This window comes from Kogia breviceps, chromosome 3 (genome assembly GCF_026419965.1).
Source record: "Kogia breviceps isolate mKogBre1 chromosome 3, mKogBre1 haplotype 1, whole genome shotgun sequence".
Taxonomy (NCBI): Eukaryota; Metazoa; Chordata; class Mammalia; order Artiodactyla; family Physeteridae; genus Kogia; species Kogia breviceps.
In genome coordinates this window covers 99,467,302-99,487,658 of record NC_081312.1, presented here as the reverse complement: position 1 = coordinate 99,487,658, position 20,357 = coordinate 99,467,302, and the positions used below count along the sequence as shown (strand labels likewise).

The 20,357-nt window shown below is 49.9% G+C and overlaps 2 protein-coding genes across 17 annotated transcripts in view; one reads left to right on the top strand and one right to left on the bottom strand.

The window, feature by feature from the left end:
- MYO9A (myosin IXA) overlaps nucleotides 1-5,410 on the top strand; it is a 279,561-nt gene extending 274,151 nt beyond the window's left edge. For all 16 annotated transcript variants that reach the window (XM_067029270.1, XM_067029272.1, XM_067029275.1 and 13 more), the window contains one exon: nucleotides 498-5,410. In XM_067029270.1, the coding sequence (XP_066885371.1) occupies nucleotides 498-961 (464 nt within the window). In that variant the 3' untranslated portion in view covers nucleotides 962-5,410. The remainder of the gene's footprint in view (nucleotides 1-497) is intronic.
- Nucleotides 5,411-10,351: 4,941 nt separating this feature from the next.
- NR2E3 (nuclear receptor subfamily 2 group E member 3) lies at nucleotides 10,352-16,465 on the bottom strand. Its single transcript, XM_059056011.1, has 8 exons — nucleotides 16,338-16,465; nucleotides 15,646-15,772; nucleotides 15,381-15,484; nucleotides 15,042-15,290; nucleotides 14,748-14,923; nucleotides 13,608-13,854; nucleotides 13,251-13,356; nucleotides 10,352-10,484 (listed from the first exon to the last, which is right to left on the bottom strand). The coding sequence occupies exons 1-8, from the start codon at nucleotides 16,429-16,431 to the stop codon at nucleotides 10,352-10,354; spliced, it is 1,236 nt and encodes a 411-aa protein (XP_058911994.1). The 5' UTR covers nucleotides 16,432-16,465.
- Between the last annotated feature and the right edge of the window lie 3,892 nt (nucleotides 16,466-20,357).

The window sequence follows — 20,357 nt, the reverse complement described above, 5'->3', positions numbered from 1 at the left end:
AAGCCTTCAATGTAAGGTATTACTTTTGCAATTTAATGTTTTCTCTATATTTACCACAAAGAAAAGGCAACAGTCACAGCTTCTGTGTCTTACTGACCCATGATCCATTTTCTAAGGGTGGGTAGCAGGAGCTGAGCCCTGCTGTGCGATGGGACTGTACCAATCAAGGTCTTTAACTGCCTGGCGTGTTTCACCGAGATGTGGAATTGACTACATATCCTGGCAGTTTTTTAAATGATAGGGACAGTTGTAGGCCTCTTCTGATGCCATACTCCAACTCCAGACTTCCTTGGGGTTGATTCTGAAACGATATGGGTGGTGTAGAAATGGGTGGTGAGCTCTTCTCGAGTCGTGTCTGTGCACAAAGTAGGTCAACCTGGACCCTCCAGATCTTAGCCCACCCACTTTCACATGTGAACAGTGACACCTCTTCATCACATGATGATTTGTTTCAGAGGGAACTGTCATTTACAGCTTCCGTCTCTTTCTTGCATTAGAGAGAAGCTTAGCCCTTATCTCCCTGAAGGCAGCTGGCAAGTCTGAACCTTCAGGCAAGTTGCGGAAGCAGCTAAAAAAGCAGCAAGACTCACTGGATTCAGTGGACTCTTCAGTCTCTTCTTTATGTTCATCTAGCACTGCATCTTCTCATGGGACCAGAAGACGATTTCAAATGTATTCCAAATCTCCATTCTACCGAGCTTCCTCAGCTGGCGAGGCCCTGGGAATGGAAGGGCCATTGGGCCAGACCAAGTCCCTAGAAGACAAGCCTCAATTCTTCAGCAGAGGAACCTTCAACCCTGAAAAGGGCAAACAAAAATTAAAGAATGTGAAAAACTCACCTCAGAAAACCAAAGAGACCCCAGAGGGGACAGTTGTGTCTGGCCGCAGGAAAACTGTGGACCCAGACTGCAGCTCTACCCAACAGCTAGCTCTCTTTGGAAATAATGAGTTTATGGTCTGAACTGGCAGATGTGTTGTCCCTTCATGGCTACATCTCATCTTTGGGGCCTCATCACCTGGTCCACAATATTCATCCTAATTGTGGTCCTGCCTCTCGCCCAAGCATACAACCAAGACCTTGTGTGCTGAATTCCTGGTCCTCCTGCCGAAGCGGAAAGGCCTCTTTGAAGCCTGCTAGGGATGGTGCCAGTTGTGCCTTGGCTGCTGTATTTGACTAGAGATTTGACCAAACAAAGCAACCAGGGCCTGGGGATTTGGGTCAGTTGTGGAGGTCTTTGTAGTTGCCTCTTCTCCCTCCTCTTTTCCCTTCCCAGAGGTGAGTGTGGAACTGGGGGGACATTGTGGGCTGGAGGGACCCACTGATTTCTGACATTTGAAGAAAACATATAAATCTTTCTTAACCATGAAAGTGAAATCCTTTGGGTTTATTTTGGGATAGTTAGGAGCTGGGGTAGAATATAATTTTTTTCCAAGGATTTATAAACAAAAAGCCTAAGCCCTCTATTTTAAGATTTTTGAAAAACACTCCATGTTATATTCTGGGGAAAGTGAAAAAGCAGTTGTCTCCATTAAGCCATCAGAGCGTGTCTCAGACATCTGTGGTTACACAGTGAAGAGGAGAATACATGTTTTGCTTTTGATGATGTTTGATGTCGTAATAATCAATGCTGGTTTAACTGCTGGTTAGTTCCTGCCAAATATATTGCATGGCCTGAAATTTCAGTAGCTATACTGTTCTTATAGCCCCTGATTCTAGGATCAGGTTCTTCTAATATTTTTTAAATGTCCCAGAGACATGGTGAACCCTAAACGTGAGGGTTTCATGCTAATCCATCCAGGCTTTTCTCTTTGTATAGATTAAACTGAAGATCATTTATGAACCTATTTATCTGCTGGTGGATTTCCACCACGAGCTCAGACAAATAATGTGACCATTTAATCACTTCTCCCTAAACATTCACACACAGCACTGCATGAATAAGTGTTACAGAAAGCTGCCAAAAAAAAAAGAGAAAAGTTTTTAATATGACCCATCTAACTTTTATCTTCTTTTCCTCAGACCATCAGTATTAAATAGATGAAAAAAAAAATCAAGGACTACTTGAAGCTATTTTTGTTAATATTCTGGTTACTGAAGTTTACTGTAAATATATATATGTATAGTATGCATATTTCCTTTTAACCTTATGCTACCTTGCTCCCCATGGAATTTCTTCCCACAGATTAGGGGCCATTGGATGTGATGGTGAGAGCCACTCATCCCTGGGTTGAGGGAAAAGTCAGACCATTTTTCTCACCACTGGGTGTCTCCATATACCTGAGTTATGAAAGCATTTTAAGCTTCTTAGCATTTGTGGGATTAGAAATCTGTTTTGCCTATTTATAATATATGGAAAAATGAAACATGATACCCATTCTTGATATAAGTATGTGAAAATGTTTTTTTAAACTTACTAAATGCATCTTGTCTAATACCACATGCACTGTTCTAAAAAGAGCATTTACCATCTGTAACCTGAATTTTGGTTATTCTTCCTTTTCATACTTATTTGATGTGAAGTTATAGAAATATTAAGACTTTTGTTAAGGCAGAGTCTCTCCTGTTACACAACACTGAACCTCATGCCACTGCCTCCTTGGTTATTGTTGAGCCCCAGAGGCCAGACATGGAACATCATTCTGAGTGGCAGCTACAGGTAGCAGGAGGCTTACCTCTCTCTGGTTTGGGTTCAGAAATGACCTCGGGAAAGGAATCTTTTTAAATCTCCAGAATGATGATGGTTAGTAAGTAAATGTTAGATTTTATATCCTGCAAACATCTGCCACCTTGTTCATGCTGTCCTGAGGAGTAACAAAGGTAAAGCCTTTAAAAATCTGAATTTGAGAGTCTCCTAGAGTAAAACCCAACCCCTCAGCATGGTGTGTCAGCGTGGGTGCCCCAGCCCCCGTGCCAGGTGCAGTCTGTCCCATTATTCTTGGGAGGGTGGTTTTCAGCTGGCACTAACTACTACTCTCCACTTGCTTCAGAACGTTGTTTAAATACCATACAAAAAAAAGAGATTAGCCCTGTTGAATAGTTTGCTTTGGCCCACAGAAATGGCCTGGGAAACACATCTTGGCACGTGGCCTCCCCTCTGAATCTTTGTGGAGTTTTTGTTTTGTTGCTGTTGTTTTGCAAAATAAGTTTTTGGCAGTTAAAAAACTACTCATATAGGTCACTTTATAGGAACCAGGCGATGGATGTTAAGAGACTTTATAATTTTTCTCAGGGACCTAAAACCTGAAATTGGATAAAATTAAATAAATATTTGTTTTTCAGTTGCTAGATTTGTGGATTTCTAGTCATTTAACAAGCTGCCAGAATGGAGGGTGGGGGTAGGGAGATCCATGCAATTATAAGAATGGAGAGCAAATGTGGGACCCTCCCTTTGAAGGAAAGCAAGCCGTTGTTCTCATAACATAGCAGGCATTGTTGGCCTGGGAAAGAGATGAAGCCATAACTCTAAAAAACTGTCAGAACCAAGTGCTATATCTCCTTCCCTCTCATCTTAACTGGTCTTCCCCGTGGTTAAAGTTGTATTACACAAGGCGATGCTGTATTACCAGGGGTCCCCAATCCCTGGGCTGCGGTCTGGTACCAGTCTCGCGGCCTGTTAGGAACTGGGCTGCACAGCAGGAGGTGAGTGGCAGGGTAAGCGAGCAAAGCTTCATCTGTATTTACAGCCGCTCCCCATCACTCGCATCACCGCCTGAACCACCCCCCTTCCCCCCACCCGCCCCCTGTCTGTGGAAAAGTCTCCCACAAAACGAGTCCCTGGTGCCAAAAAGGGTGGGGACCACTGCTGTATTACAATCACTTAATGATTGAGATATTTAACCTTAGTCTGTGTCAGATTTGTGTTTCCTATTGCTTCTCTGCTCATTTTCTTTGATCTCAAATGCCTCAAAGGAAATCCCTGCATGGCAGCAGTGGGGCAGTCCCTCATTTGAAGCCCATACTCTAAAATGCAGAGCATTCGCTTCTTATCACACTGTTCCCAGCCCCAAACACAGCCTGGAGTTTTAATTCTCCCAATTAAAGCCAACATATCCCATATCATGGAAAGTGTAATGGAAGCAGAGAAGTGTGCATTGTGTATCACAAAGTGAAGCAAATACAGGAAGGATTTAGGAAGGTGACATGCTGAGTTTGTAATGCGCTTTATACTTCCTGCCATTTTAATTATTTTGCCACTCTCTGCTTCTGAAAGACAAAGGAGATACAGCTCAGTATGAGCCTTGCAGAGGCAGAGGGACCTGAGGCTAGGGGGTGGGATACGAGAGCCCCACCTTCTCATGCTTTGGAAACCAGCTACAGCTCTTACCTTGCTGGCGGGTTAGTGGAGACTTCTGTCTTCCATCACAACAACCATAGGATTATTTTCACTGTCAAAAACAGAGGGTTCCAGAAGCATGCTGAAGAGAGGAGGTCCAGCAAGTTTCTGCAGGCCCACTTTAGTGCCTGTGGGCCATGGTTTTTTAACTATAATGAATGTGTACCTTTCACAAGCACTTTGGTGAACCAGAGAAGAAAGTATTCTCAGGATGTGTTTAAAGCTAAGAGAGTTTTAAGAAGAAACAAAGTCCAGACGGCTTTGCTCATCCTTCTCTCTCCCTATTTTCTCCCCCTTGGTGGGGAGCTGGACAACATCATTCTGTGTTGACAGATGTGTTTGTCTACCCATAATTTTGTGACAGTTGGCACTGTCCCCCAAAACCATGCTAGCCTTGTAGTAAAATTCCTTGTTATTTGTGGGAGTCCTCTTTCTGTTCCCCTAAAATACTGTTAACCACTTTTCTCTGGAACCACTCCCACATTTGATTAGGTGGTAAAGGGCAAAATGGTGATTGTGGAGGTGGATCTTTTAGGTCTTGTTGGTCTCTTGGTTGAAACTGTTTTCAAAAGCCCCACCAAGGGGTCTATTACCTTGCTCTCCATCCATACTTAATGCCTATTTATCAGCCCTGTTAGGTCATATAAAAGTTGCACCTTTTGAACAAGTAATTGTATTTACTAAGGGAAAGGTGTGGACTACAGATTAGTATTATATTATTTTAATGGATTGAAAGTAATTTATAAGTATGCTGAGTGTAAATTTATAAAAGACTATGTATTGTAAAAGGACATATCCTGTGAAATATAATATCATTTTACTGTTTAACAGAATAATTCTATACGAAGAATGATTTGTCTCACCCACAGAACTGATTACATTCCTGATGCAATCAACAGGCACTTTGTGATTTCCTTTTTTTTTTTTCTTCGTCTTTTTTTGGCGGGAGGGAGGGGGACATCATTTGTATAAAGTAGAGTTTGTGTCACTCAAAATATGCACTGTATGGCTACACAAGAGCAGCTTGATGAACAGATCACTCCATGGCTCATTAAAGAACAAAGCTTCCAGACGCAGCAATACGTGTGGTTTGTTTTCTGACCATCCTGGCTCCCACCCCAACTCACTCCAACCTGAACCCAAGGAAAAGCAATGATTTTTGTTAAAGTGATGTTTTTTTTAAGGAAAGGACTGAGCCCCCAGATTTTCAAAGTACAGAGGTGGTAATTAGTGGAACTCAGTAGAGTTCAAGTGAAGTTGAGATTCAAGCTGCGAGTTTTCTGTAATGGATGCTAAGCTGTCAAGACTTCATTTAATCAATTTAGAGGTAGGCGGGCAGGGAAGGCAATAAATCTACATTGAGGATCCTCACCAAAAAGGCCATGAAGAAGTAGCAATAGCTGCTAATAGAGGGCCCTAGTGTATCCTTTTTGTTCTGCCCTTCACTGCATGACTTTGGGAAAGTCATTTGCCCTCTGTCTGGAATGTGGTCTCTCCCCCAGGTTTACTTCTCTGGGTAACTCTTAACTGACTCTCAGGTCTCAGTGTAAAAAGCAGTTCTACTTGGAAATGTCCTCTTCCCCCTTGAACTGGCTTAGATGTCTGTGTTCTCAACAGCTCCCAGTATTTGTGGCATCAAAAAACTTTGATGTTAGCTTCCCAAGGCAAGAAAAGAGCCTATCTTTCTGACTCTTAGGTCCTCAGCACCTAACAAAAGGTGCCCACGCTTACATTTTGGATGAGAGGGCTGAATGAGATCAGGGGTTCTCAAATGCCAAACCAAGTCTAAGGTGGAACTGAAAAAAAATTAATGTGATCAGTTTTCCCCTAATGTCAAATTTATTCAATTTTTAAAATTCTGAGATCATCCTTCACATTTCTTTTTACATCAAGTTTACATTTACATTTTGCATTAAATTCATATTACAACAAAATAATGGACTAAGATTTCCTTAATTGGCTAAATAAAACCTAGTAATGCAATTTTTAAAAGTTGCCCCTGTGATTACTGAATCCACAACAAACCTTTCTGATTATAAAGATAAGAGCAGAAAACTGTAAGGAGATGCAGACTAGAGCTTTGCTTTTTAAAAACTTGTTGTCTCCTAGATTGGATAGCAGTACAGCCTCTTAGAGCCAGGGACATAACGATGAATATGGATAAGACACATGTAACGTCTGTTGAATCTTGTGAGGCATCTCGGACTCTGAGGAGTATGTCACTTCTCAGTTCTATGTGGCCATTCATTCAACAAGTATTGACTGAGCACCCACACCCACGGGCACTGTCCTAGGTGGTGGAGGTACATTAGTGAACAAAGCTCCTGCCCCCGTGGAGCTTGCATCCTAGTGGGGAAAACCAGTGGTGTCCACCAGATGGAGACTAGTCATCCACAATAGCTGGGTTCCCCTATCAGATTATATTTACTAATTTGAATGGGTGCTTCTTGGCATCTTTGAGTCTTTCTCTGCCCTTCCTACCTTTAAATACTTCCTTAAGGGTGGAGGAGGAGAAGTGTCTCACAAATCTGAAAACTGCAGTTGAAAAGAAAGGCCCAGATAGTACCACAGGGTCTTCCTCTGTGTGTTTCATAGCCAGAGACATTTCTGGCATTGAGGGCTGAAAGGAGTTTTCATAGTATCCCCTCCCTAGCAAGAGCGCTAAGTGCAGTGAAACAGAGCTGTAACCCATTTAAATTTCATGGGGCCAATTTACAGCAAAAGGTTGAATACATCTTGGGATCAACTGAGAGCTGTATTGTATTAGGAAAACAGAAGCCACTTAGTATATTTCAGGTGTGAAGGACTTAATATAGGTATTGGGAGCTTAACATAAACTTTGGAAGAACCGGGGAAACAGATGAGAGAAAGCTCCGACAGGTGGTTCAGAAAGCCAGCAGATCTGAACCAAAAGTTTTGAAGTTCTCAAGAGCTTGCCTGGAAGCTCCTGCAACTCTAAAGAAGGCTGCTGTGAAATCTCCGTGTTCCCTCACACATGGCTGCAACTGCCTCCAGAGAATAATGGCTCCTCATTTACAAATCTCACGTGAGTACCTCCCTTCCATTAGCAAACCATAGGGGAAGGGGATCCTGGGAAATGTACTTCCTGGCATCTCTGCAATGAAGACAAGACCTTAAGTGGGGCAGGGCAGGTGGGGTATGGATGCCAGGTTGGCAGCAGATAATTCAGCTTATGTACCTCCTCTAATTCTCCAAGACTTTTTCCTGAAGATCCCAATCTCTTTCTCAATGTAGAATTGCTGTGCTCACACCTCCCAGAGACTAGCCTGTGAACTTCAGCAGGCTGCCTTTGCAGCCTTATGTTCCCCAAAGCAAGACTGCAGGATAATGTTCAGGGCCTACTTGGTCAAATTTCAACCATGTTTCTTGCTAGCATGACTTTGCTCAGGCTTTCTATACGTTTAAAGACTCAGGCCTTTAAACCTTACAGATAAAACTTTGGATAGGGAATTGGAGAATATAATGGCATTATAGACATTAAATGACCTAAATAACTGAGGCAAGTCTGATGCTTTTAGAAGACCAAGGGTCTTGTATAGTTTGAGTGCTTAGGTGGGAAGGGCTTAAGCTGGGCAGTATTTGCCATACTCTTTCTTCTCTGGGCAACAGTCTAGCTATTGTCATTTCCAGAGCAGAGTGTTCTAAACCATCCTTCCTCCATCAAGGCCAGACATCTCTGGATAACTAGGAGAATTCATATACAGGCCAAAGGACAGGGAACCCCTAGGATTTCACAGATTTCTCACATGACCTTTTTCTTCTTGGCTTTAAGCATTTCTACTTTGAAGGCAGAAAATGCAATGGAATTGTTCTGCTGATTGCAGGGGCGGAGGGGCAAGGTGGGGAGACAGTGCCAGGGTTAAGCAGAGTCATACCAAGGTTTGTGTCCTCTCTGAGCCTCAGCTTTTTCAACTATAAATGGGATGACTGGTCCCCCTGTCAGATTAATCTGAGGGTTACATAACAATACACATTCAGTGCTCAGTTCACTTCCTGGTGTATCAACTGCCTGAGATACGTTAATATTTTTTAAATTATTATTTTCTAGGTCTTCTGGATCTGTCTTTGAAAAGGAAGAGGTTTGTCTGAACTTCGTCTTTCCATAAGGAATTAAGAAGTGATGCGGGGGTTGGGGGGGCGTTCCCTGGTGATGCAGTGGTTAAGAATCCGCCTGCCAATGCAGGGGACACGGGTTCGAGCCCTGGTTCGGGAAGATCCCACATGCTGCAGAGCAACAAAGGTCATGTGCCACAACTGCTGAGCCTGCGCTCTAGAGCCTGCATGCCACAACTACTGAAGCCCGTGCGCCTAGAGCCCGTGCTCTGCAACGAGAAGCCACTGCAATGAGAAGCCTGCACACCACAACGAACAATAGCCCCCACTCGCCGCAACTAGAGAAAGCCCGAGTGCAGCAGTGAAGACCCAATGCAGCCAAAAATAAAATAAATGAAATAAATAAATTTATTTTTTTTTAAGTGATGGAGGGACTTCCCTGGTGGCACAGTGGTTAAGAATCCGCCTGCCAATGCAGGGGATAGGGGTTCGATCCCTGGTTCAGGAAGATCCCACATGCTGTGGAGCAACTAAGCCCTTGCACCACAACTACTGAGCCTGCTCTCTAGAGCCCACGAGCCACAACTACTGAGCCTGCATGCCACAACTACTGAAGCTGAAGCCCGTGCACCTAGAGCCCCTGCTCCATAACCAGAGAAGCTGCCGCAATGAGATGCCCGCTCACTGCAATGAATAGTAGCCCCCACTCGCCACAACTAGAGAAAGCCCTCGTGCAGCAATGAAGACCCAACGCATACAAAATTAAATAAATTTATTAAAAAAAAAAAAAGAAGTGATGGAGATTCCCCTTCACAAAAAGTGCCTGTGGCTGCCTTGTGTTGAGTTGCGTGGAGCTCACCTCACGAGGAAGAGGAAGAGCTCTTCCTCTTCCTCACGGAGAGGTGAGGAAGGATGAGGAAGAGAAAATGGGGAGAAGCCATGGGGTGGTGGGATGCCATCTAGAGAGAAGCTGGGTTGTTGAATCCTCTGGGAGATTTTTCACTGGGCTTGGCTTCGTGGCACCTGGACTATGACTCGGAGTAGCAACCAGATGGAATTCGAGACCCTGTACTCACTCTTTCAGCGTCTTTAAAGGGAGAACCTTGGCCACATTGTCTTCCTGGTTTTTTTTTTCACTTTTATTTTTTTGAGGTCTAACAATACAGTAAATTGCACAAATCTTAAGTGCATGGCTCAGTTAATTTTGAATGGATAAATTTATGAAACCACCACCCGGATCAAAAAAAAGAATATTTCTAGCACATCAGAAGGCTCCCTCAGGCCCCTTTCCAATCAACCCCACCCCCTGCAGCGGAGGTAACAACTATTCCAACTTCTACCACCATTGGTTAGTCTTGCCTGTTCTTGAACTTTGTATAAGCAGAACTGGTGCCTGGATGCTTTTGTTCAACGTTTACATCTGTGAAATTTATCCACGTTGCCACATAATATTGATGGTTCATTCCTTTTTATTGCTGTTTTCCATTATATGAATGTACCACAATTTATTAATCCATCCTATTGTCATTGTACAGTTTGGAGCTATTATGAAAAAAGCTGCTATGAACATTCTTGTCCTATCTTTTCGTGGACATTTCTGCTAAGTACACATACCTACGAGTACAATTGCTGAATCAAAGGGCAGGCAGATGTTTAGCTTCAGTAGATTGTTTTCCAAAGGGGTCACACCTGGGCTTCCCTAGTGGCTCAGTGGTTGAGAATCCGCCTGCCAATGCAGGGGACACGGGTTCGTGCCCCGGTCCGGGAAGCTCCCACATGCCGCGGAGCGGCTGGGCCCGTGAGCCATGGCCGCTGAGCCTGCGCGTCCGGAGCCTGTGCTCCGCAACGGGAGAGGCCACAACAGTGAGAGGCCCACGTACCGCAAAAAAAAAAAAAAAAAAAAAAAAACCAAAGTGGTCGCACCCATTTTATTTCCACCTCCACTAGTTTTTGAACATATCACAAAGGAGCTTCTCCATGGGAGTATTCCCTATGGTCTTGCGGAAAAAGAGGAGCTCAACACGTTCGGAAGTGATAAACCTCAAAGCCGGGAGGAGCAGGATCAGTTTCCCAAACCTGAACAGGATAGAGGACACCATCAGTTTGATTATCAGCTTCTGAGCCCGAGTCCTAGGGACAGTGCCATCCCAGGAGAGGTGGAAGGGGAAGGAAAGGAGAGATGACTGGTGCCCAGGGCCCGTAAGGAGGAATTTAGAGGAATGGCCCCATTTGCCTACCCCTGACCCACTGTGGCCCTCCTCCAATCTTTAGTTGAGGAGTGTGATGAAAATAGTGAATAAATATCGTTTATTATGTGTAAAGATTATAAAGTGAGAAGTTATTTATATTAATAGTACATGTGAATATATTATTAATTGAATATAATGATTATAATTACATGATGATTAATACCACATATATTTGAATAAGAATATAAATTCCTGGGAATTTCCTGGTGGTCAAGTGGTTAGGACTTGGCGCTTTCACTCATGGGGCCTGGGTTCAGTCCCTGGTTGGGGAACTAAGATCCCACAAGCCACGTGTCACGGCCAAAATATATATATATATATATATATATATATATATATATATAAAAATTCCCCTCTGTAAGCCACCTAGGATGATAGAGTAGCTAGCCATTAGTGAAAACGTTCTGCAATCGAAACTTAATTTTTGTGGCTGAGATACTCACCCAGAAAAGGAGTCATTGTAGTTTTAAATAAGAACCATTTGCCAAGGCAGGGGGTCCCCAGTGCAGAGAAGGTGGATGGTGAAGCCCCAAGAGATGGGGAGGGGCATTAGACCCTCCTTGGGTGGGAAGACTGACAGCTGGGGTCAGTGCCCAATGTCAAGGAGGCCACATCAAAGTGGGGCAGCTCCATGCTCAGCTTCTACCACGGAGGTCTATGGAAAGTCTTCTCACCTCCCAATGACCTACTGAGCTTGTTTTGTCAAACCAAGGGCTTTCTTTCTCTTGTAAGAGCCAAGCTGGTGGCACTGAGCAGTCGTGCACCCCTCCCTTCTTCTGCTTTTCTGATCTAAGGAGTGTCAGGAAGGAGTAACTATAAAGCCAAGTAGAGAAATTGTTTTTCAAACTGCCAGAAGTGGGTCTCAACCAGCCTTTTTAAACAATAAACAATTTAAATAATTTAAACAAATATCAGAGTAAATCATTCAAAGTAAGGGCAGGTATTATTTGGGGGAACTTTGTTTCAGGGTCTGTGTGTTATTGGGTTATGATGGAAATTGCATTTCTTCCTGGGTGTTGCAGTTTTTAAAAACTGAAATACACTGGCTTAGAGAACCCCAAATCACTTGCTCAGCACTCAGTTTCTGCCTGTAGTTGATACTGAACCAACTCCAATAGGAGTGGCAAAGGAAATGTTAATCAGAATTTTGAAATTTGACACAAAACCAATATGCCCAGACATCTCTGGGAGCTGAACCCAACAGAAACCTGGTGAAGGAGGGCCGCTGGTGCCTGGATGTCTGTGATGACTGTTCTTAGGGTGCTGTGTTGAGCCTTAGGGACACGTTCTACCTATGCTCACCAAAAGCAGAAATCTTTCTGTGTGGTGGGTATAGTCCTTATACCTTGGACTCTTTCTAAAAGAAAATTACCTCTTCTTTTGATCATTTCTCAGATTACAGGGGATTCGAGGGTGCCCGTGTTAGCTTACTTCTTCAGAGAGAACTGCTGGGGGCCCAAGAGAATGCAGAAAATATGGTCTAAAATAGCCAATAGTTGCCTGGAGTCCAAGTGGTCCAATCTTGCTGAGGCTCCGTTGGATCTGCTGGTGCCGGGGCGAGCCAGGCAGTCCCAGAGCACTGGCTCCTGCCCCACTCTCCCTGCAGCCACAGTCTCAGCTGGCAGCCACTGTCCTCCAAACCCAGCCAGGGCAGGGCTATTGTCCACGCACATGGCTTGTGCAAATGCATCCCTATCAGATGTCCCACTGCACCTCCAACAGGCCTCATGTTCCCTCAAAACTCCTTTCCTCCTGATTCCTTTTCCTTTCTTGACTACCTCGTCTCCCAAATAGCTCTTCTTCCCTTCGTTCCTTATATCCACTCAAGCGCCAAGTCTGACCCATCCCAACTCCCAGTGGTTCCCGCATCTGTTGCCTTTCCACTCCCAAAGAGCAGAAACTCCACGGCTCCCCTGAATGATGGCAATGTCTGCCTCTGCTTCCCTCCCTGGTTGGACGCTCTGTACTCATTGCCACGCCCCTGCATGAAGCCCAGCTCTGTGTACAACACTCTCCTGCTCAAAAGCCTGCAGTGGCTCCTCTCTGCCTGGCGAATCAGATTTGGCCTTTGGCTGGCCTGAACAGGGTGATGCCAGAGAGCCATTCTGGCTTAGTCTGCCACCTTCTCAGTGGCAGCGATCTCTTATACCTTCCAAACTGGGCTCCTGACCTAAGAACATATGCATATTCGCCTCTCTCTCTCTCCCTAACTTAGTGAATGATGATTTCTCTCCCTATAGACCTTATCCTTCCTCCAAGTCCAGCCCTGCCTCCAGCTCCTCTTGGCACCCCATCTCCCAGTGGGTCTCTGTCTCCTGCAGACACATGCAGCCCTCAAGACCAGCCCTCAACTGCAGTGTGGTCACTGTGCTGGGCACCCCTAGGAGACAGCAAGTTTGCCTTATGCACATTTTGGTCCCTACTCCCGGGCCTGGTGCTGTGCCTGGCACTCAGTAGGTGTCGGCCACAGGCTGGTTGTACTGAGACCCTTGTGCCATCTAAACGGTGCAGCCCTGAGATGGTGTCAGAGAGGTGGGCAGGGGAATGGCGAGATGAAGGGAGAGATGGGCAGGTAGGCACGTGTGCGGGTCACCTCACAGGCTGGCTGGGGTGGTGGGTCTTGCTGTGCTGGCTCAGCATCACCTGGGACTGGTCCTGCAAGGCCTCCACATGCTCAGGATCCTTCAGGCCCCGTGTTTCTGGAGAGAAGCAGCAGCAGTGAGCTTCTGTCTCAGCCCCTCCGTCCCCCTTACAGTCAGCCAGGGCCTCAGGAGGTGTGAGCCCAGCCTGCAGCCATCCATCCCCTCCTGCCCCCAGGGAAGAAGTCTGCACCATCTGCATCTATGTGGGGTCATGGAGGGAAAGTGAGAGACAGAAGGAAGTCACCAGAATTCCCCTGCTTCATCCCCAACCACTCTCCTCTAAGGCTTTTGGGCAAAGACTCAGCTACCTGGTTTGAAGAGGACCAGGGCCTTCATGCAGGCGAACTCCGTGGGGTCCACCGCCAGTGCCCGGAACCTTGAAATGGTTTCCTGCAGGATTCGAGTCTCTGCACTGGCCAGTGCCAGCCGGCCCTGAGAGCTGCCACCAGCAGAGGCCTCAGGTGGGGTCAGCAGTGGGCAGCTGTCCAGGGGCAGAGACCACTGGATGGCCCCGAGGAGGAAGAGTTCACTCCATGCCTCTTCCAGCAGGATCACCTGTGCCCAGAGAGAGGGCGAGTGTTATGACTGATACACAGCTCCTCTGGCTCAGCCTGGAACCTCTGCCACCTTCTCGGGTGTCCTGGGAAACGAAGGGCTGGTCCCGGGTGCCCAGAACATTCTGACCTCTGCCTGACATCAACCAGGGGTCCAGAGCTCTGGGACTTGGTACCACCTGGCCCAGATGCCTCAGCTGCAAGATACTCTGTGGGCTCCATCCAAAGCTGCAAGTGGAACACATAGGAAACCCTGGAGCTGTGAGAAGCTGGGCAGCCTCAGGGACTCCCCACCAGCATCCTAAGTTAGGCATCCTCAGCCGACTCAGCCTGGCTTCTGAGCTGCTTCATCCAAACCACTGGCTAAGGACTCGGACTCTCAGTGTGCCTCTTCTCCTGGATTTGTCATGACAGGTCCCCTTGCTCACGAGAAGGCCGGAGGGGTCTCCTAGCGGAGAAGAGGCAGGGCTGAAATGCAAGCCCAGAAGTCAGGGGCATTTGTGTTCCAAGGGAGCCCAGGTTTGCCCACTGATGCTGTTTAGGGTGTGCAGACCACCCTGTGACAAACAGAGCATCTGTAGGGCCTGAGGGCTTGTCTAGGAGGAAGGAAGACCCAGAGGGGCACAGACACTGTCTTCAGATCCCTGGTCCCCGTGTGTCCCTGGCCATCACTTTCCCCTGGGTGATGACCCCGACCATCATCGCTGCCCAGAGATGTAGCAGCCCCAGCAGTCACATCCCTGAGACTGGTGTCCCTGACCATCACTGACTCTGAGGCATGGGTGTCCCCAGCCGTCACCATCCCCAAGCTGCGCGCACCGCCAATCATCACCTGCGCAAGGAGGTACGCGCCCCCAGCCCGGCGGACTCTCGTGAGCCCCCTGACGGGTATACCTGATCCCGGAAGGGCAGGTTGGAGAACACGGGCAGGTTCTTGGCCCACTTGACAGCCATGAAGAGGAGGCGAGCTGACGTCTCGTGGATGCTGTCCAGGCCACAGGGGGAGGAGGAGGAGTATGGGGACGAGGGGAACTCGGGGTCATTGCTGGTGACATCAACATTCTCATCGGCTGTTGGAGGAGGAGGCTGTGCATCAGCCCCTGCTCCGAGGTAGGCGGCAGGGGCGTCTCAGGGGCCCACGTGTGGGATGAAGGCAGGGCCCGGGAGCTCAGCCATCCTCCCACTTACCATCCTCTGGCTCCAGCTTAGTGCAGGTTTCCGCCGTTATCAGGCTGGCCATGAAGTGGTGGTGGCCTGGAGGTGTGAGGGCCCGGGGCCCCAGGGCTCTGGCTGCAGACACCGGTGTAGGGCCCCGCGGGCTGGGCCCTGCTGGGGTCGGGGGAGCCGCCAGGGGCTCCAGCCAGGGCTCCGTGTCTGACTCCACGCGGTCCATTCGGACCTGGGCGGTGCTTCGTGGCTGGCGCTCATTCTGCACGGCTGGGGAGACAGGAAGGGTCAGGACGCCCCACGGGTCACGCGCCCCCTTCTCTTCCGCCACGCCTCTGCGGGTGGTCTCCCCCCACTCACCGTCCTGGTTCATGCCCGCCTGCAAGCACTTCTTGAGCCGGCAGGCCTGGCACTGGTTGCGGTGGGCCTTGTCCACCGGGCACATCCCTGCCCCCACCTGGCACCTGTGGGCGGAGCGGAACCCCCCAGGGAGTCAGGGTCCCGCCCAGGCCCTGGGCCGTGGGTTTCGGACATGTTTGCCGCAGCTCCTTCTTCCCTGAACACCCTCCACCCCTTCCAGGCACCTTCAGGGGCTGGAGGGCGACGGGGCGCTGCCCCGCCTCACCTGTAGATGAGCCGCCGCCTCACGCTCCTCTTGAAGAAGCCGCTGCAGCCGTTGCAGGCGTAGATGCCGTAGTGCTTCCCGCTGCTGCTGTCCCCACACACGCGGCACTGGAGCGAGGGCCCTGCTCCTGAGGGGCAGCGGGCTGGGTGGGGACTGGACCAGGGCTGGTCCCACCCCCCTCCCACCTCCTCAGGGAGCCCTACGCCCTCCTTGCTTCCTCGTCCTCAGGTTCCTGTCCACCCGCCTTTAGACACGCCTGTGTCTTTCCCATCTGGAAGAGTGTCTCGCTTATCACACCCCCCCAGCCCTCCTCCTCCCCATTCTCTCTCCATGACCAGTTCTCAACAAGAGGATGCTCTCTGCCCCACCTCCCGCTCCCTCTCTCTGCAGGTGGCTTCAGGCTCCCTCACGCATAGAAGCAATCTTGGCACCACTGCTGTGGACCTCTGCTCCCAGCCCCTGAGGGCCCTTCTCTCTCCTTTCCTCCCCTATCCACTCAGCTGTCCTGTCCTGTCGTGATCCCCATGTTTCTAGGATTCTGGGTTTGCCAGCAGGTTCCCTCCCTCACACTTGCCCACAGTCCTTGGGGCTCAGTCTGAGTCGCTCCGGCTCCTTTTACGGTCCCTGCAAACCTCTAACCCACACTCCACTCTCCAAGGGTCCAGACCCTACTACGTCCAGGAAAGCCATACCTGTCAGCTCCTCCCCCAGGCCCCAACTGCCTGGAGACTCCTTCCTGGAGGCAGGCACAGCTGCCGGCACCGCTGCAGCCATGTTGGAGCTCATGGGCACTGTCGGCCTGGTCCTGGCTGGTCCCAGGGCAGCCTCCGTCTTCCTGCCTAAGAGAGGCCTCAGGATCGCCGAGCCGGGCCCAGCCTCTGCCTCCCTCTCTGATCCTCTGTCTCTCTGTCTGTGCCCCCGTCTCTTGTCTATCTCTACTTCTCCCTCTGTCTCTGTCTCCTTGTCTCTCCTCTCTGTGCTCCTGCCTCCTGGCCCCTCTGTCTAAACTCAGGAGCTGCCCCCAACTTCCCCTCAGAGCAGCGGCTCTGGCTTGGGGAGATTTCTCCCAGGGCAGCGCTGGATGCAGCTTATGATCCTCTTAATCTTTACTGTCTCCACAGGGGATCAACCAGCCACACCTGCAGCATTACCAAGGTGCCCCCGGGAGCCGGTCGGGCCTGCTGCGCCCACACCGCCTCCCAGGCTGCTCAGTGTCCCCGGGTCCCTGTGCTCTCAAGCTGACCAAATCGTGAAGGGAGGTGTGGACTCCACTGGCCCCAGGACCGTAGGGGTCTGGGGACAAGTGTGTGGCCGAGGTGTGTGTGTGTCTGGGTGTGGCTCCACACACAGGGGGCTCACTGTGGGTACTGCTGTCTGCCCCGGCGCTTCTCACCTAATCCCTTCATAAGGGACTTCTTGGGGCCCAGGATTTGAGGGTCTGGGCACTCCTGGAAGGCTAGCAGCCCCCAGATGCCCAGCACAGAGGCAGCTCCCATCACATGTGCAAATGGGTCCAATGTAGGGTCTGAGGCCGGCTTGCAGGTGGGGGTCTGGTCCCCACGTGGAGGGTCTCCTGCAGGACTGGAGGGGGTGAGGACGCAGCCCCTGAGCCTGGCTACGTACGGGCTCTCAGGCGGCCTCCCAGCCCTTCCCTGACTTGTCCTCACATTCCCAGGCAGGCTGGTCCCTCAGCGTCCCCAGATCCAGTCTTCCCAGCTCGAACCCAGTGACGGTTCTGAGGTGGGGAGGCGGGAGGAGGCGTCTGTGTTTCCTTTGACCCCAAGGGTGGGTGGAGACAGCCGAGACAGAACCAAGTTCAAATCCCCGCTCCCTCACAGCCAGCCACGCGTCCCTGAGCAAGTGCTTTAACCTGTCTGAACTTCAGTCTCCAGTAAAAAGGGGTGACGGAAGAAGTACCTGCCTTGTAGGGTAGCTGGGGAAGCTAAGTCAGATGATTCTCAAAGCATTCCAGGGCCTGGCACTTAGTAGGCATGTAATAAATGATGGGGGCTGTTATTTTGATTGCTTCTCAGGGTTGTGGAGAAGATCCCAGAGGAATCCTCGGCAAACAGCTATTCCTTTCCCGGCTCCTTGGCCCCCGTCCACATTCTCACCCCATGCCCAGGCCACAGCAGAGAGCCCCATGTTGGTCTGGAGGGGACCACGCATCCTCGGCGGAACTGGGCTCACCTCTGGGTGAGCCTGGGGCAGGGCTTGGCTCAGCCTTAGAGCCTGAGGGAGAGGAGGGACAGTGTGAAGCTTCTGGAAGGAATCATGGAGTTAAGGGGACAGAGGGGGCGGTGCAGTGCCCTTCTGTAAGTGGGGTTAACCCTCCCTGTGACAGAGAAGCACTACTGGGGATTTGGAAAGTCAGCTCGAGGGGCTTTGCAGGGTAATCCGCTTTCTGGGGCCTCAGAAGATCGAGGCCACCGAGCTGAGGCCCCTCATCTGGGCTTCTCTGCCTCTGTCCTCGCCCTCACCGCTCTGCTGATGGGCAGGCCCTCGGGACCCTCCACGGCCAAGGCCTCTTGCTTCACCTAACCTCCAAAGCCAAGGGCATCTCCTTGGACTCGAGTGACCCATCCCTCCTTCCCGAAGCTTATCTCTTCCATTCTTCTGGAACTGTCTTAACTATCTTCCTCCCCCTCTGAACTCCGGAGCACCTCCGGGGCCCCAGCAGACCTTTCCACTCTCCGCTTGGGTAATCTGGCACACCTGCACGACTTCCACGACCACTTCACATCAGATTCTTGCCTGCGTCTCTGCCCCGAGCTTCCACCCACAGATACCCCCGGACCAACTCCACACACCCTCAACCAACCCATCCCCAACTTGTCCGCAAAGAGGTGGTCCCTGAAGCCCCGGGATTGAGACACTGCCTGGAGCACCCTGTGTGGTGGGAAAGTGCCCAAGGCCGAGCTGACGGCCTCTAGTCCTGGAAGCCCGGGCTGAGGAGGATCCGCTGGCAGAGGAGCTAAGAGGGAAAATCGGGACGGCGTGGGTCACGGGAGCAAGGGCTGGGGAGGATTCAAGGATGGAGGCATCCACCAGGTCAAGTGTCCTTTGAGGCCGTTTGTATCCCCAATAGTAAGGATGAGCAAGTAAGCAAGAAGAGTGCTTCCACAAATGCTGGCAATATATCCAGGCCTCACAGCATCCCTATAAAGAGTTATCATTATTACCCTCAACTCACAGATCAGGAAATTGAGTCTCAGAGAGGTTAAGCAATTCCCTTCAGGCTACACAGCTACAGAGTGGAGGAGGAGGTTGGGGATGGAGATGGGGGTTTCAAACTTGTGTGTGATCCGCAGACTCCCACTTTGCACCATGGTGCTCTCCAAGAAGAGTCTGAGCAGTCGCTCTGCTAGGCTTTAGCAGCAGGAGGTAGCTGGCGCCCTTGGCCAGAGTCATTCCACACGAAGGGACAGCAGATGGCCCTGGGTGGGGTGCTGGTGGGGAGGACCTGGAAGCAGAGCACTGAGCTGAGAGGAGAAGGAGACAAACCCCTCCTAAGGGCTTTGTAGGAAGGGTGACACTGCAGAAAGGTTTTTTTTTTTTTTTTTTTCTTGTGGAGGGAGGTATTAAAAGAAAAATATTTGAGAACCAGAGTTCCTTTTATAATGGGAGACACAGAGGAGAAAGAGGCAGGGAGAGAGAGAATAAAGCTGGAGACGGGGTGTGAATCGAACACCGGATCCCTGAAGCAAGCCTGGGGGGTACAGGGCACAGGTAGAGGGACGGCGATGGCCTGGAGATGGGTCGCCGGGAAGGAATGAGAGAACCCAGGGCTTAGGGCAGGTTCTGGGTCAGCAGACCTCCTCTCGGATCCTGCTTTTACATCTTCCTGGCTGTGTGAGCAAATGATTTTTGCCTCTCTCTTTGTCTCACCCTCTCTAAACTGGGTAGGCTAGTGCCCTGGGGTGTTTGGTGGGATCAGAGGAGGTGACACCACAGGCATTAGCACAGTCCAAGGTGAGAGGGAGGCGGCATGGGGAAGGGAACCGGGGCGGAGGGCAGAGGTTGGGGGGAACACCTTGCACAGGTGAGGTCTCAAGCAGCCGCGCTGGGGAAGGGACTCAGGGAGGGACTTTGGGGGAAGCTCTGAGTTGGGGGCAGCTGAGAGTAAAGACGGTGACAGTCTGGGCAGGTATAAGATTTTCTTTGGAGCCCCCAGCAGGGTGGCAGAGACTGGGAGGAGGAGGTGGACACCAGGATTGCTCCAAGGCTTGGTTCCGGAAGGGCGGCGAGGAAGGAGTTGAAGGCATGGGGAGGAGGTGTCGAGGGGAGAGCTGAGTGAGGAAGCGGAGAGGGAGGGCACTTCTTTCCCCTGGCGGGTCTTTTCTCTGCTGTTCTCCATCTGAGCTGCCCTGCCCCTCCTGCTCTCCCTGCCCAATTAATCCCATCCTTCAAGGCCTGTTCAGGGCTCACCTCCTCCAGGTAGTCTTCCCTGACTCCTCTCTTTCTAGAGGCACCTCCAGGGCCAGATATTGTCCTTAATGTTGACCTCATGGCAGGTCAACTTTCTCTCCTCAGTTGATGGGAGATTCCAAGGGTCAGGTTCAGAATTTCAGGCCAGCTGGGCATGTGGATCACAAGACAGTTAATGGACAGAAGTCCATTTTTAACTTGTCCTTCTTTTCCTGGTACTCTAGAGTGGGTATAGAATAAAAAATAAATAAATCCATTAGAATAAAAGCCACCGGCAGTGTTTG